Source organism: Perca flavescens, chromosome 7, assembly GCF_004354835.1.
Source record: "Perca flavescens isolate YP-PL-M2 chromosome 7, PFLA_1.0, whole genome shotgun sequence".
Taxonomy (NCBI): Eukaryota; Metazoa; Chordata; class Actinopteri; order Perciformes; family Percidae; genus Perca; species Perca flavescens.
This window is the reverse complement of record NC_041337.1, coordinates 17,383,331-17,400,633: the sequence shown is the minus strand read 5'-3', so window position 1 is coordinate 17,400,633 and position 17,303 is coordinate 17,383,331. Positions and strand designations below refer to the sequence as shown.

The 17,303-nt window shown below is 42.3% G+C and overlaps 1 protein-coding gene across 1 annotated transcript in view; it reads right to left on the bottom strand.

The window, feature by feature from the left end:
- Positions 1-812: 812 nt before the first annotated feature.
- LOC114558521 (ERC protein 2) overlaps positions 813-17,303 on the bottom strand; it is a 129,973-nt gene continuing 113,482 nt past the window's right edge. Inside the window, exons 16-18 of the mRNA XM_028582581.1 lie at positions 11,173-11,320; positions 4,890-5,051; positions 813-839 (exon numbers count right to left, since the gene is read on the bottom strand). Of these exons, the coding sequence (XP_028438382.1) occupies positions 813-839; positions 4,890-5,051; positions 11,173-11,320 (337 nt within the window). The remainder of the gene's footprint in view (positions 840-4,889; positions 5,052-11,172; positions 11,321-17,303) is intronic.

Genomic DNA, 17,303 nt, shown 5'->3' with positions numbered 1-17,303 from the left:
ATGTCTTAGCTCCAAGCAAACCATCACCCGCCCTCCACAGACCTCTTTCCGCATGTCTGCGTTAAAAAGCATCCTGAGTCTATGGGGGGCTTCGATATAAAAAAACCCTAAACAGGAATTATCCTTTATGACTCTGCATTCTTCATTTTATGTTTTTTCAGCTTGCAGCCTAAAAAAAATGGCTCATGACTGTTCTGTGTTGTATTGCAATTAACTACCCCACACACTGGCACACAACAGGGTGGGGTAGCCCGGTAAAACTTTACTACGACTAAAAAAAGTAAGGCGGGGAGAGACAGACTCGTCCATCTCTGGTTTTTCTCACTGTGTCGTTTTTATCACCTATGGGCCCTGGTACGCTTTCTTTAGGCTGCCGCGTGTACTTGTCTAATACCACACAGTTACCTGTATAGAGACAGAGCACACACACAGCATGTGGCACAACCAGCATAGGAGCACTTCATAGAAATGCAGCCATAAACCTCTGAATCAACTGAGGTTCTTTAGTCGACTGAAATTCATAAGCAATGGGAAAAGGAGCCGGGTTCTATTACACTCTCTTCTGTCAGAGTTGGGTAATGCTGTGGTTATTGTGGTGCCATCAGTGTTCCCATCTAATGGTTACTCGAGCCCACTGAAGAAACCTATTGTGTAGAAGATCATTCAAATATCTGGAGCAGATATACAAGACTACACCCTTGCAAGAAATACATTATTTCTAAAATTAGTAGAAATAAATTTAGCTGAAAAATAGCTGTGCAAAAGAAACTCACTGTGGACAAATGGATGCAGGGTTTCCATGGCGATGCTCATCATGCCCATATTCCCTCTTCATCGTCCTGTGATAAAAAACACAAACATGTAAAAAGTCATCATCGTCAAAATCGTTCTAGTACTTAATGTCAAAAGTCTCCAATGGAGATGTATGTGGCAGAAACAGGCGCCCTTTTACATCAGATCCTTTACTGTACAAACTCTGGCCCAGTGGTTATGTATATACAAGTAGAGTCTCATTGCCTAATGGTATGGTCCTCTAAACCTCCTGTGGCATTTAATCAAAACAATCCTGTTCATGTTCCTTATTCAGAAAAGCTGTGTATGATATCATAAAATGTTTTCCTCAGTGTGATTGTTAGAAACCAATAACTAAACACACAAGGGGTTTCATTGGAGCTGAAACTGTGCAGACAAGAGCCCTGCTAACAGGAAGGCTAATTCACTCAGACACTAACATTACAATGGTTAGCATGAGCTGGCAGCTCACTATAGCCAAGCTCATGCCTGCATAATGCTAAACTAGGCTACGGCAAGTCTATGCTACACAAGTGCAAAAAAAAAAACACAAGGGCCTTGGCTGCAGTCCACAGCGGCTTTGGTTGGACTGAGTGGTTGTGACAAGCTCAGTAAACTCAGTAGGCTACACCTAAGAAGCTAAGCTATAAATATAATGGCCTTTCAATGGAACATGCTAGATGCTAAATGCTAACATGCAGTGAATGGCTGTGACAGGCCCTGTAAACAGAGCCAGGCCTATAACCACTCATTCTGCCAGGTTAAACACACACACACACACACACACACAGACACACACACACACACACACACACACACACACACACACACACACACACACACACAGACACAGACACACACACACACACACACACACACACACACACACACACACACACACACACACACACACACACACACACACACAGGCCAAATACCATGTGCTACTTCTCATAAACCTAAAGCAGGCAGCATGTTAAGGCTTAGAAAAAAAGAGCAACAACCTAAAAGAAAAGGTTGTATAATTCTGTCTCTGATAAACTAACTTTATGGCTGTTTTCTATTTCCTTCCAAGGCTGCTGCCAAGTATCTGGCAGTGGTGCTGGCATGGCTAAATGAGAACAACATGAACACAACGTGCCCATCAAACTGCACACACTCCATGCTGAGACACAGACCTGGGGTGCATCTCAAGAGGCTGAATCCACTTCCTGCGCTTGTCTACTCTGATTAGATTTCACCTGTCCTCAGACATCACAGATTAAGGAGAGGACAGGGAGTATAGTTAGAGGATTGGGATGGACCCACTAACCGTAGCAATGAGCTTAGAATGACATGCGGTTTGGCTTCTTGGAAAACCTTGAAGTGTGTTCTTGTGTCCACTATTCCAGTGCATGCATTTGTGCTTATTTACCAGTTGAGTGTGCATGCGGTGTGTATGTGTCTGCATATGAGCAAATGCAAATGCAAACAAGAAAATGCATGTGTGGTCACTGTTATGTTATTCATGGCACTAGCTGTATCTTGGAAAGGCATTGTGGTCTCCAGGGTGAGCTTGCAGCCCCTCTTCATCATCATTATCATTATCATCATCAATCATTCTTCGAGTGGTGTTCCTGGACCAGGCAATGCGCTGAACCACTGGCCTGGCCGCACTTGGATATTACATTTGAAATGGGAAAGATGGAGTGAGAAAGGACTGAAGGAAAGAACGAAAGAGACAGGCAGACACGGAGAGAAAAAATGTGGGCAGTGCAGAAAAGTTATGTTATTGAAGTAATAGGCAAGACAGTAGAGGTGTGATTTAAAGAAGAGCATAGTGAAAAAATGGAGAAAGGAAGAGAAGAGGTAGATAAATAGTGCACATAGCACGCACACACACACACACACACACACACACACACACACACACACACACACACACACACACACACACACACACACACACACTGGAGGCCTTACCCTGACCTCTGCTTAACTTCCCCATGAGGTCAAAGGTCAGATATGAGGAAAAAGCCAAGAGGTGATTGGCTGACCTCTGTCAACAGGGTCTTTTGTTTTTGATGCACGTGTGCTTGACACAAGAGGGAGAACGACAGAGAAACAACACAACTAAATAATAATCAGTTTGGCTGTAGATTTTGGACAGAAAGGGATCATGACATCTAGATACACATCTTTGATTTTGATATTTGGTTCCTATGTGTCAGCTGACTTGGCTAAATTTACATAATTTGCTAATTTACACATTTGTAGGCATTTAGTTATATCTAACCTACGTTCAATGTATTTCTATCGTTGCCCCCTTTTGAAACCAAATTTACTTTTATTTTCCCCAAATGTTGCATACAAAGTGGACAACAGTTCCCTTTTATAGACATAAACCTTCAAGTTTAATAGAAAGTATGATTAAGCCAATCGGCCCAGATTCATGAGTTATTTTGTTATTCCCTACATTCTTAACAAGATTTCCCAGCAACCCTAATAATACTTTCTTTGCTAGTCTTTTTCAGTCCAACTTGAAAAGTTGAAATATCACTTTCAGAGAACTACTGTTTCATATGTCAAACACTATAAACACTGTTGCAGTAAAACAGTGCTGGTAACTGTATTGAAGGAAAGATATTTATAAGTGCAAAGTAAAGGAGAGTAATGTGTGATATTAAAAAGTAAACCCCAGCAGCTCACTGTTTAATATGAAGCCTTGGTTGCAAAGTATTATGCAATACAATAGAACAATGCAGGGACGTGATGGCTTGATAATATCCCTTTTTTAATTCTGAATTTCAATAGTCAAACTATCTTCCATGTCATTCTTTCCCCACTCTAAACTTTCATATACTAAAGCATATGCTGCAACAATCTTCTAAATTAGATGTAGATTAATTCTGTAGTTGAAAAGGATGCAAATGTTCACATAAATATAGCCTACGATATTCTGAGTGAAAAGTGTGCATATGGATGTCAATCAACCCCAGACCCTCACATTCTTTAAGGAATCGAAAATAGGTTTTTCCACAGGCGTAAAGGGCTAAAAGAATATTAAAACCAGCTATCCTGTCCTCTTACATTTTGCCGAGGTATGTGCGGGATTGTGTGCTTGTATGAATGTGCGTGTGCTGGGGAGGTATTAAGGACAGGGGATCCCCAGTGCATGTTTGACTCTTATTTAGACAGCAGTTTCAGAAACATTTCTAAAGTCTAGAAACATATAATAGTGCATATCAGATAGAACAGATGTGGGAATTTATACCCAGGTGGAAATCCCCAGGTATTACTCTTAAATCCCCAAACACACACACACACACACACACATATACACACACACACACTTCATAGTTTGGAATCCCCCCAATCACAACCTCTTGACAACAATAGAGCTATACTGAGTTTATATTGCATTCAAATAACTAGAAGCTCTTAGTGCTAAAGATAGTGAAAGCATCTGTCTTCCTTTGAAGATTGCTTTCCCCCCCGTTAGCTATTTCATCTGGATACACAGTATCAACAAAGACTCAGGTGTGCACCTTCATGTGCATCTACATGCGCACACATACAGGCATGCATGCACCTATAGTATGTATGCACACTTGGATGCATGCACACTCAAACAAACACTCAAACACTTTGTGCTGATAACAACAGTTTATTCTTCTGCCTCAACTCTCTTCAAACAGACACATTAAGTTTGTCCTCAGGGCAGTCTGGATATGATACTCAGACAGAGAGAAGGAGCTCGTATGAGAGATGAATGATACATAAACTAATCTCACTCACAAATCCCATCGATCAAAAACACTCATTTGGCAGCTTTTGCCTTCAGGCCTCTTATCTTAATGAAATGAAGAACTCTGACTTGGCAGGAAGTAATGGGATTGAGGGAGAAGAGACAGAAGAGAAGAGAGAGGGGAAATTTAATGCTGGCGAGTCCGACCACAACTGACTGGTGGTGAAGATGACAAATATGAAATTGCACCAACCTTAAAAGCATGAAGATGAGAGCCCACAACATGTCAATTTGTGTAAACAAGTTCAAACTGTGTGGGTGGTGGTGTGGGAGCGTGTGTTTCTGTGTGTGTGTGCACATTTGTATTGACCTGGTCCATAGGGGGTCGGTGGTTGGCATGGGGGGGCCCTCTTGGCAGGCTTCGGTGATGCACGTTTACTTGATGCAAGTGGTGAGAATGGTGAGGATGATGTTGGGGGTGGATGGGATCTTCCTCGTAGTTATCCGCTATCAGCTTCATTCTGCTCTGAGTCTGCCAAAAAAAAGAAGAGATAAACAAGAAACTGTATAATGCATAATTATAACACACGTACACAAGGCCATTCATTTCTGCAACACTGCTTATTTGTTTCTTGAAAATGTTCTCGGGGTCTTAGAATGATTAGCCTGAGGGATTCTTGGATGGGGGGAAAGCATGTTGAAAGCCATGAAAGCCGATAAAAACAGTACCGCTAACAACACTTGACAGGTCATAAATTGAGTGAGTCGGAGGGCCTGATGAAAGTATTGCAAGTCTGTCAAATGTCATCCATATTGCAGATTATCATTTAATTGGATTAGACGAATCATAGTAAGAACAGTTAGTGAGTGTTTCATGTAGCCTAAGGCCATAGGCGTTCTGGCCCGGGTGAAGCAACCTCATTTTAGATGATTGATTAAAATTACACTCAAATACATATCTTTCTGCATGTCTGTAAATGGGTAAGCAAGACTATGTGTCCTTTGTTTGTGTCTGTGCATCTATGTGTATTTGTGGAAGAGACGGTCATCCTGCCAACATCACTGCTTTGGAAAGAGATAACAGCCTAGGCTGACTAACGTTAACAATTAGCCTAACTCCATTGAGGCCAGCTGTCTTGGAGATAGACAGAGACAGAGTGGGTGCAGATATATTGACAGGCTCAGCTTTATTTCCCTTAACTGCAGATACTTCCCCTGAGGTCAGACATGACTAGAGCGGGAAGTGGGATTGTGTATGGGATAAAGATGATTCGAAGAAAAGACATGCACACATCTCTCAAAATGTTGTGGCTTTCCTTCTTCAAATGAGAGACAGTTAGAAGAGACAAAAAGACAGAATCAGCTAGGAAAATATGCAGGGAGATGTTGTAGGTGTAGGAGTAGTCAGCGGCCTGAGGACACTGCTGCTGAGATAAGGAGCTGAAGCCTAATGACTGAGGAAACAAGCCAGTCAGGATCACAGGGGAGGATGTGGCTGGTATTAAAGAGGTTAGCAATTAGCTGAAATTGAAGAAGAGCTGCTTAGATAAGGCGAGAACACAGACACCGTGGTGAGAGGGAAAGAGAGAGACAGAGATAAACATGAAGAGTGAGGGATGGAGGGGGGTTCAGACAGACACCAGACCAGTGGTTAAAGCAGTTAAAGGCTAGGTTGAGGTGTATGGCCCTCCAAGACCTCAGGTGTTGACACTAGCAGGTGTGACTGGGTGGGGCTGGGCTCAATGCAACAGAGCTGACACCTGTCATTAGGCTAGGACAATGACTATCATATACCATGCAGCTGATGTAACTACTGTACTGCTACAGTACACAGTGTATGCTGTCTTCTTCCACACAGACTCTTCCACAATGCTTAAAGGAATACGCCACCGTTTGTTGAAATAGGGCTTATCATGGTCTACCCTGGCTGTAGATAGGTGGGCCAATGCATTTTTTGTCTCAGTGCAAATAATTAGGTTGTTTTTTTTGTCTTTTGTTGGCTCACGTTTACTCACAACATGCTAACCGGCAACATAGGATTCCATTCACTACGCTAAGCTAACTAGCGGCGGCGCTGCTGTTGTTGCACCGGACTAAAACAATGCATGCACAAAAAATGCATTGGCCCACCTATCTACAGCTAGGGGAGTGATAAGCCCTATTTCAACAAACGGTGGCGTATGCCTTTAATAATGCTGTCTGATTCTAATAGAGAAATATTTTTAAAACTAATTAGTAGCTAAGGGTCAAAGAGGCTTATGTGTGTGTTTAGTCTTTGCTGCTAATTTAATAATAACTGTATTACTTGATTCTATTCATCTAATTACAATCATGTTTGGTACGATGAGAAGCTAAACGTCCTAGAATGTGTGTGTAAATGGACTGTATTTATATAGCGCTTTTCTATTCTTAACGACTACTTAAAGCGCATAGTACAGGAACCCTTCACCATTCACACATGTTCATACACTGTGTGGCATCTGCTCATCAGATAAACATTCACACACATTTACACTCGGATGGGAGCAATTCAGGGTTCAGTGTCTGGGACTGAACCATCAACTTTCCAATTGGTATGCAACCTCTCTACCACCCCCCCCCCAAACCCGCCCCCCACGTGTGCACATACCGGTATTTAATATGTCATGGCCTGAGACAAAAATGGAAATGATTGAAGTGATGAATTGCTTCCGGAATACTCTGACTGTGTGGTCAGGACAGTCCACATGTGGCCATCCAGTTTATTCAAACACACACACACACACACACAGACACAGACACAGACACACACACACACACACACACACACACACACACACACACACACACACACACACACACACACACACACACACACACACACACAATCTTCTTAGAAACATTTCTGAATGCATGTGCGAAGAAGGTGTGCACATATAAAATGTCCGTGGTGTGGAATGTGTGAGTTTTAATTAGTGTTAATTAGGGGCTTGCAGAGTAAACAGCTCAGTAATGGCCTCCAGGCCTACTTGTATATCAGGCAGCCTGGAATACACACAGGTGGCAGTGGAGAGGAGAGGAGAGGAGAGGAGAGGAGAGGAGAGGAGAGGAGAGGAGAGGAGACGAGAGGAGAGGAGAGGAGAGGAGAGGAGAGGAGAGGAGAGGAGAGGACTTCATTGACATATGGTGATTTGGCCTGTACTGTGTGTGCAGCGAGTGTGTATCAAAGTACAGCTGCTGGTGTAAACATGGCAGCGATGATCCCGCTGCTGTGCTCACAGCTGCATCCCAAACCTCAATCCAAGCCCTCTGTAAATCACAAGCCTGTCCTGATTAGAGCAGAGCTGTATTAACACATATGGACACAGAAGGTTGACAAGAAAGTTCCTTAAACACACAGGCAGCTGGAGAAAGGCTGCACAATCTTTACAACACTTTACACAGTTTTTTTCGATTGCTAAACGACAGTGGGCACAACTGGAGTCACATGTGCAAAACTCTAACTATAGTCTGCAAAGCAGCAGTTCATGTGGACCAAACTCTAGTTCGTTTTTCATTGCTTGAACACAGTTTTCAAAACTCTACACATTTATCCCATGATTTTAACCACAACCTGCACAACACTGTAGATTTACAGCACTTTGTTCAAATGCTAACACACTGCTGTCAAAACTGTAAACCACACATTCAAAACAGAATAGATTTCAGTCTGGTGCCTATCAAACACTGCTGATTGCAATTTTAGCTGAAAGCCTAAGTAGGTGTCTTATTTTAGACTAGTTAGTGAACATATATGGTATTTATATAGAGAAAGCTCAGAAAGCCTTTTTTGTATACAAACACCAAATAAGTATGAAACAATTATACACTGTACCGTTTGAGAGAAACAGGTAAAAGAGCAAAGATACCAATATGTCCAGGTAAGATGTCTGAGGTTATGTACACAGCTATAAAAAAAGTGAAAAACACTATATCTTTACAATAGTAAAACTGTGTTCTTACTGTTTTTCAGAAAGTAATGGCGGTGAAAGCAATAGAAACACCACATTCATTTGTATTTAGAGATGATGCAGACATCCAATGTGATGAAGAAAACTTGCCACATGATGCTGGAGAGAGGCAGAATTACTCACACTATTCTTTGTTACTGTTGTGTATGTACCTTTAGTTTTTTTTCCCCAGTAATTCCATAAATTACTAGAGACAAAATACTTTATTGAAGAAAACTGCTGATTTTCATTCCTTCTTTTTTACCTTATGTAAAAATTGGTATGCTATACAATCTATATTTTTTCCTTAAATAAACGGTTGAGTAGTGTCAAGTCACTCAAATTGTTCAAACTGTAAAGATGAAAAAGTTTGTAATTTCTGTATTGGTGTTTGATGCTAGTGTTTTTACCCTCAGTGTGTTCTGAGTGACAGTGTGTGTTATCTCAGTGAGGATTGTGCATAGTGTTTGGCTGCACTGAGCCTGCAGGTGATGTGAACTGTTTAGCTCATGTGACTGTTGGTAGTGCAGACTGTAGTTTGAGTTTTGCACATGTGACTCCAGTTGTGCCCACTGTCGTTTAGCAATCGGAAAAAACTGTAAACATACTCCTTTAATCAGGTCTGTGTGTGTGTGTGTGTGTGTGTGTGTTTCTGTCTGTGTAACATTGTCATGCTATCCCAGTAAAACTGACTAGCATAGAGACCAAGCAGGCAGATCGTTTGACATAAGCTGTTCTAAATGGCACACCTCTGAGAATACAAAATCCATCTTTTCAGCATAGAGAGAGGATGGATGCCCATGTCCGTCCAAAAAAGGGAGGGGGAGTGAAAAAACCTAGAGAGAAAGTCACAGAAAATAGCACACATCTGAGATTTCCATATCCATCTTTTCTCAGCTTCAAAGCACCAGTGACATGTGGCCATCCATCACGAGGATGGGAGCGCTCAGAAAATTCCCACATGGGGACACAATTGTTCTGACTCTCTCCTCGGGAAGTCTAAACACTACACTACACACTGTGTGTGCGGCTGTATCTTTGTATGTGTGTGTTTGTCTGTGCTGAAGAACGCCTATGTCTCAAAGGGGAGCAAACTGTATGAAAAAGGAAAGTTTTTCCTAGACCGCCGGCTTTATGCATACACATACACAAGATCTTCCAAAGAAGGGATGTGGGGAGGTCAGACAGGGCCCTGCTATCTGTAAATCTATCTGCTGTCTACAGATCAGCTTTCTCCTATGAGACTCCGAGTCCCATAATTCCTTGGCATTTCCTGATCGTTTTCCTTCTGCCACTGGCTGTTGTAGACCTAAGAAGGCAAGCTATCCTGATATGTGTGTCAATGGGTCAGAAGACAGAGAGCCGGTGTGTGACATGTTGAACAGCATAACCTCCAGAGAGCTCATTCTGTCAAAGGGAAGGAACCCAAGTAGACTCCCTATAGGAACTACTTACCTTACAACCTCTTTAAAATGAATATATGACAAAGTCCCATACTTTTAAGATGATAGCACTGCCTGGTACACTGTTGCACTTAGCAGTAGCATTTATATGGATTTATATGCATGTGTGCCCGAAGACTTTCTAAGAAATCAGGTTTGCATATATGAGAAAGAGGAGGTAAAGAAAGTGTATGTACTGTATGTGCTGCCCACCCCTCTCTTCTCTCATCCCTTCCTTTCTTTTTTCCTCCTCTCCTTTTCTCTAGGCCCGGAGGCCACATCGTTGCAATTAGAGCTCATCACATCATCAGGTGGACTGTAACTGCTGGTTACCCAACGGGAAAACATGACGCATCCAATGGCGATAAACAGATAATAGGCTTTCCTTGAAATTCCTTGAATGGAATTGCACCCCCCAGGAACTGTTTACCGTTTACGAGACACGAACAAACATAGGTTCGCACTAAAATGCACACCCAGCCACTGCATCTGTTGACTTTTAAGTGCACCATGTTTCCCAGAAGCCCCAGTGACTCAGGAGATGGTAGATGTGGACTCCCTGCTGTTGGCTCATTATTGTTAGCATCCATGTTAGCTCAGTCACTGATGTGGTCTGACCAGACCTTAATGACACGCATACCTTCATCAGCCTCAGGTTATATTGAAAGCCAAGGCAATAAGGGAAATAGGTGTATGTGCGTAAGTATGTGTGTGAATGTGTGCTGGGATTTGTCTGTTTGACCAGGAGACAGAAAAGTCCGCCAGTGACTCATCGATTATAAAAAAAAACAATGTCTGCGACTTGAGTGCATCTAATGACTCTGATTGCAACATGATTGTTAAGAGAATAGCTTTCCTTGTGTATTTTTGTGCCTGGATTTGGAATCACAGCTCCTGCTTGACTGGTTTGGCTTGTGAGGACTAAACGCACTAAGTGTGGTTTGGGGCAGGGAAGTCTACTCTGTTAAGTACCAGGACATATTAACCTCTATCTGTTCCTGGTTTTAAAGTTCAAAAGTCTGCCCATGAGGCTGTTTTAGTGCAGGCAAGGCTTCATCAATTGTAGCAGGTTTGAATTTGTAGTCCTGCTTTGATTCACATTTCCTAAACGGTGACCGCAAGGCCAGGCTCCATTTGATTCAAGGGCAGGCCAGTCAACCTCTTAGACCAGGATTGCTGTAAATTTAATTCATCGTTTATATGCATGTATAAATAGCTTGTTGGTCGCTTATAGTGGATGTACCTGCTGTTTGAGTTGGTGCATGAGCCTGTCTTTCTCCCTCTTCAGAGCCATCACTTCCTCCTGGGATTTCTTCCGTTTGGAGGAGGATAACTCCAGCAGGGCAATGTTAGCATCCTTCTCACTGATGGCTGCCAGCAAAGCCTGCTGCCTGAGAGATGAGAGTGGGAAATGTGGAAAGAAGGGGTGCAACAGGAAAGATGGAATGTTATTGTAAATTGACAACATATATATATATATATATATATATATATATATATATATATATATATATATATATATATATAAAATATATTTAGTTGGAATGTAAAAATCTGTTATACAATCAGAAAATAGACAGCACAGAGACACAGTGCCCTCATCTGCAACTGTGGGACCTTGTACACATGCATATGTCATAGCAAACTTACTCATTCCAGAGCTCCTTAAACTCAGACAGAGATTCCACAGGAAAGAAGCAGACATCTTTGAAGTGGTCTGCAAAGTGCTGTAATAGTGGTACCTCAGTGTGACTCATGGACATGTAATAGTGTAATGGCGTCTAATAGAGTAGGCGGGAGAAGGATATGACATCTTTCCTCTGTCACCACAGTGTGTGTCAGTCTGTGAGTGTGTGTACAGATGGGGGTGGCACCAAATTACTGTCTACAGGTGCAAAGAAAAACATACCACCAAGCTTCATCATGCAGACACAAACAGACATACAAATGTTCACCCACGGGACTCAAGAGACTGCCTTACATAACCCTTCGAGAGAAGTCTGAGCCATTGGAGCTGATCGGTGATGACTGTCCTCGAGCAGGATGTCGTAAATCCAGTGATGTGATAAACACACATTCTATCCGCCCACTCTTGTAAACACACACAGAAGCACTAACATATTCTCATAGATAGCCAGACACACACACCTGCACTATGGCCATTGACCCGAGGCACACTGTAACTCAATTTATGTATGGTGCTTTGTCTCTACAATGAGCCTAAGTTCATCTGAATGACCATCGCAGGAGTCTCAAGCTGTCTAACTAGTGTGTAGTCACTGAAGGTTTTTTAAGTTGGATAAACATAACGTGGCTGAACTTCAGACTCTTCAATCACATTTAAAATTAGGAGGGCATTAAACCAGCATGGCAAGGTAATGTTTGGGTTTGTGTGAGGTGAGGGGTAGAGGAAGAGGAGGAGGAGGGAGGCATTCAAAATACACTTTGGATTTAATTAAAAATTGACCTGCATTGGAGTGTTTTTATTCCATGATTTAAGTCCCTGCAGAAATAACTCAATTGTGAAAATAAACATGCTGAACTCAGAATAAAGTCCTGCTGGCTTAAGACTCCACATTTGGTGTTTTTAGTACAATTATCCGCATCTGGATTCTCCCATTCAAGGCCATTAACAGGCCTCTGTGTGTTTGTGTGTGCTTGCATGTTGTGCATGTATTTGCGCGTGCATGCATGTGGGTTCTGACATGGATCGGACCAGCTAATCACACCATTAATCACAGAGCAGCAACATGACACTTTTCGTCTCCCCACACCTCCACTGTTATTCCTTTTAATGCTCACAGTAATGGGAACATGCGTGCGTGCACGTGCACGTACGCGCACACACACACACACACACACACACACACACACACACACACACACACACCTACCAGAGCAAGTGCTTTAGACTGCAGGCTTATTCTGTTTGACCAGGCCATTCACAATGTAAAATTCCGATAGAAATTCTTAAAGCTAAAAAAATCCACAAATCAAGGTGAGACAGATTTTTTAATTCCTCTTCATACAGTCCATTTTTATACTCATGGTCTAGCAATCCCAATGACTAATTTTGTATTTTAGAGCATGGCACAATGGCAATCCCAGTTCCATTCCTTTATCTTTGGCTGTGTCAAATAGAGTGAAGAGGTGATCCATAGAGTCACATATGGGCAAGGAATGCGACACAACCTGTCACTGTTCATAAACAATTAGTCAGATTAACAGCCCTAACATACTCACAGGATGGCCAGCTTAACAGCACACTGCCAGACAGGGAAACTCCAACAACGGGCTACATCCCAATAGTCTCTCATCCCAAGAGACAATAGTCTCTAGCAAACACAGCTTAAGAATGTTGTGTATCTAGGTCAATATGTGACCGTAAATACACACAACATAACTGCACAAGATGAAATACAACAACATTTTTTAGAATAGGTGGAAGAAAAGAGTGCGGTGAAAGGTTATGGACACTAATCCCTACACCCATTTTAAAGGGGAGGTTTATCTAATCTGTGAAGTCATCTGAACAAGCCAAATAGAGATCCATCTCTTTCTGACCACCACTGAGTCACATAATGATGGATTGTTACACTCCCATTCATCAAGTTGCCTCTGCTGAATCAACTGATGAAAGACAAGATTTTGGTGTTTGATTACTTAGAATAAAAGATACTTATGATGTGATACTTTGTTGATTCCACAAGTGTTGCAGTGACACACTCTAACTAAAAAAAAGCCATACATAAAAATCCCAAATTGTCTCTGTACATTCTGGCATTACACCTCTAGACCTCTACAAGGAAGCTACACTCAAAAGAATTACACTATGTTGTCTTTTTATGTCCATAATGTGTGCTGCTGCCTGTGAAAACATGGCTGTCACATCAATCACACCTAGCAGAGGTACAGACTTTCCAACTGAAAATTATTGAATGACCCTGAGACAATCCTGAGCCCGACTAAATTAAACCTCCGAACCAAAGTGGCTGCCGTGCTTCGGTGCAAGCTAAATCACTCCCAGGCTCTACTGTAAATTAACACAACAGATTACAGAGCTGTCTCTCTGCGGGTGCTCTCTGAGTGATATTGCATGACTCTGCTGAGTGATATCTTCCTAAAACAATAAAAAAGGGGCATTATAATGATTAGCCAGCCTGTAAACTTTATCTCCCACATCCTCAATCAGTGATTGTGTGTGCATGGTGTGTGTGCTGATTAGTATTACTTACAGTCTTTGAACCTGAATCACACTGGAGTATTTAATCACATCTAATTTGAGTGGCCATTTGGCCTTAGTTGTAGAACACACTTGCAATGTACATGAATCTAGCAGACAGGATTAATCTATCACACACACACACACACACACACACACACACACACACACACACACACACACACACAAAGACAAATGCTTGCACTGTATCTGCTGGCTGATCTTTAGTGGGTGAACCCTCTCTCTTTCCTCCCCTCTTGTCTCACTCCCTGCTTAACTTAGACTTGGCGTGTTCTGGACAAACAAAGGATTATCTTCATTTCCTTTCCGATTGAAAGGGCGACAATGAAATGGTTTTTCATGACAAACTTGTGATCAGTCTTCATAAAAGTCAGACCCCATGCACTGAGAAGTCATATGGGACTCCAATAAAAGGACAAATAAATCCCGCTGCTGGATCTTCGGTGTCAAAAACTCTTCTTTAGTCTTTTTCTATACTATGAGATAACAGTATTTTGGCTGACAAAGTAAACATGGTGCATACATAAACAGCTGTGCATTTATATATACTGTATATCTACCATTCCTTATTTTTACTTTATAGATAGTATTATAAAGTAGTGTAGAGAGAGCATGCAAGGCTCTGTGGAAAAGCATAGGCGGGTCTGACATCTTATTTATAAATTCTCAGCTCAACTACAACATGTGATTCCAATTGAACCTTCATGGTCCCTGGGACATATTGAGACATTTGGATCTACAGAGGTAAGAGATGGATGGCTAAAGTACATGACCATGCGATGAGAGGTGAGAGGGAAAAGAGGGGGGGAGGTCAGCAGAGACGATATGGAAAGGAAAACTGGAATGCAAAGAGTGGAATAAGAGAAGGGTAAGGAAACTTGAGGCGGAAGGAGATAATTCAGGACAAAGGAATGAAAAATGAGGAGCGAAGACTTTGATGAAGACGTCTTTGAGGTGGTGCTGCTGTCGGAGGACTGTGTTGTCACAGGGCAAATGGGACACTGGCAGGTCAGACAGATTCCTGGGCGAAGAAGTGTTAAGATGGGGTCAAGAGTGAGCATAAACACACATGCGTACATTTGCACAAAACAAATTCAAAGAAAGCGCCTGTTAGGGGAGGTGTACTGTGGCTCAGAAGGAGAGAAAGCGCGGCAGAACCAAGGGGAGAAACAAGCAATAAAAAATGAAAGAGATGAAGGCAATAGAAGAGAGGAAAGTATGTGTTTGACGAGGGACTGCCACCTGTGCTGCATGAGAGAGAAAAGAGGGAAGAAAAGGAGAGGAGGAAGGGAAGAAAGGAGCAAAGGTAAAGATTTAAGAGTCCCAGCCAACCCTAAATCAGCTCAGCGCACTCCATGTTGTTATTCCTAGGCGTCACGGTTGAGGGATATGTGTTTATAATTTGTGTTATGACTTACTTGAAATTATGAGTGTGGAGAGTCAGTAGGACAGAAACAGATGCGTCCGTGTGATGCCCGAGGGAACCATCAATACTGTCTGCCCTTAAGTGCAGTGTGTTCATGTGTGCGTGCATTCGCCTGCCTGTGCACACGTTTGCGCTTTCATGTCGTCATGTGCATGTGTGATGTATTTTATTAGCAAGAACATGGGGAGCCCACTACTATCTGTTCCCAGGACATCCATTATGAGGTCTTCTAGTTTGTGATCATGCCCTTCCACCACTTAACTGTCCAGCTCTGCAGAAACATTCCATGTGCATTTTATGGCTGTTCCATGATTGTGAGCGTGTGAAGGTGCGGCACAAGGCCGAGGGCCCCTAGCTAAGCGGTACTAGAGGCCTGTGGTGAGAGCAAGCAGAGGACATGAGAATGGGGCATGGTTGAGTGACACTATTATTTATGGCCTTGGAACACTGTTATTTACAACTGAGGAGGAAGATAAAATGTCTATTTCCAACAAAAAACGCTCTGGCTTCATTTGGTAAGCTTACTGCAAAGCCAGTTAAGATGGTAAATCTGTGTTTCCACTCTAAATGTGGGTTAAATGTATTTTTATGAGGTCCAAGTTTTGGCTAGCTTAGACAGGATTAGCTCCATGCTAACCTGTAGCAACTAACCTGAAGCCACATGCCAGATGCACTTATTACCCACTTCCTTCTGTATGCTTGCCTGGATTAAAGCCTTTATTTATCTTCATTGATAAGACAGGATTTATCACTACCCAATGCAAATAAAACTTGAATGCCTGTCTTGTTTGAAAATTCATGTCAACTCCAATATTCCTTATGAGCAGCTACATTAGATGCTAATTGTGAGCTTCAAGCAAGAATGCTAAACTTTACATGCTAACCTTGAGCTGTGCTTCCCAAGATCCATGACTGCAGATGGTTCTCCCAGAACTGGGCCAGGTTGTGTGTGTTTTCACTTCACTAATAAAATATACAACCCACTTACTCTGCTCACCCCCACTCACACACTAGTGCTCTGGACGGTGGGGGGGTGGGGGGAAGGTCCTAATTGAAAGAGTATGTATCAGTTTTACAGCAACAAGAGGGAAAATACGAGGGGACAAAAATCAACAAATCTGCCAAAACTAGCCAAATGTTTAGAGTGGGAGCAGGGACGAGGGAGAGATGGTTGACTGCTCCCAGAGATGAGCAGGACCAGACGGCCACTGCTGCATTCCATCCGGAGAGAGAGGGAGACACATAGAGAAACCCAGACAGAGAGGAACAGAGAGAGTCCTGGGGTCTCATTTTTAAACGTGGCGTATGCACAAAATGGGGCTGAAAATGTGCGTACGCCACTTCCTACGCAAAGGTTGTGATTTATAAAAAACAAACTAGAGAATGTGCGGTCCTCCACGCAAACTCTGACCCATGCGTACGCACATTTTGGAGACAAAATAGGAATTGGCGATGCAGATGGTGAGGTGGTGAACTGAAGTCAGACTGCAGAAAGTAAATGGGAATAAGGATTACTTGTACAGTACAGGCCAAAAGTTTGGACACACCTTCTCATTCAAAGTGTGTTCTTTATTTTCATGACTATTTACATTGTAGATTCTCACTGAAGGCATCAAAACTATGAATGAACACATATGGAATTATGTACTTAACAAAAAAGTGTGAAATAACTGAAAACATGTCTTATATTTTAGATTCTTCAAAG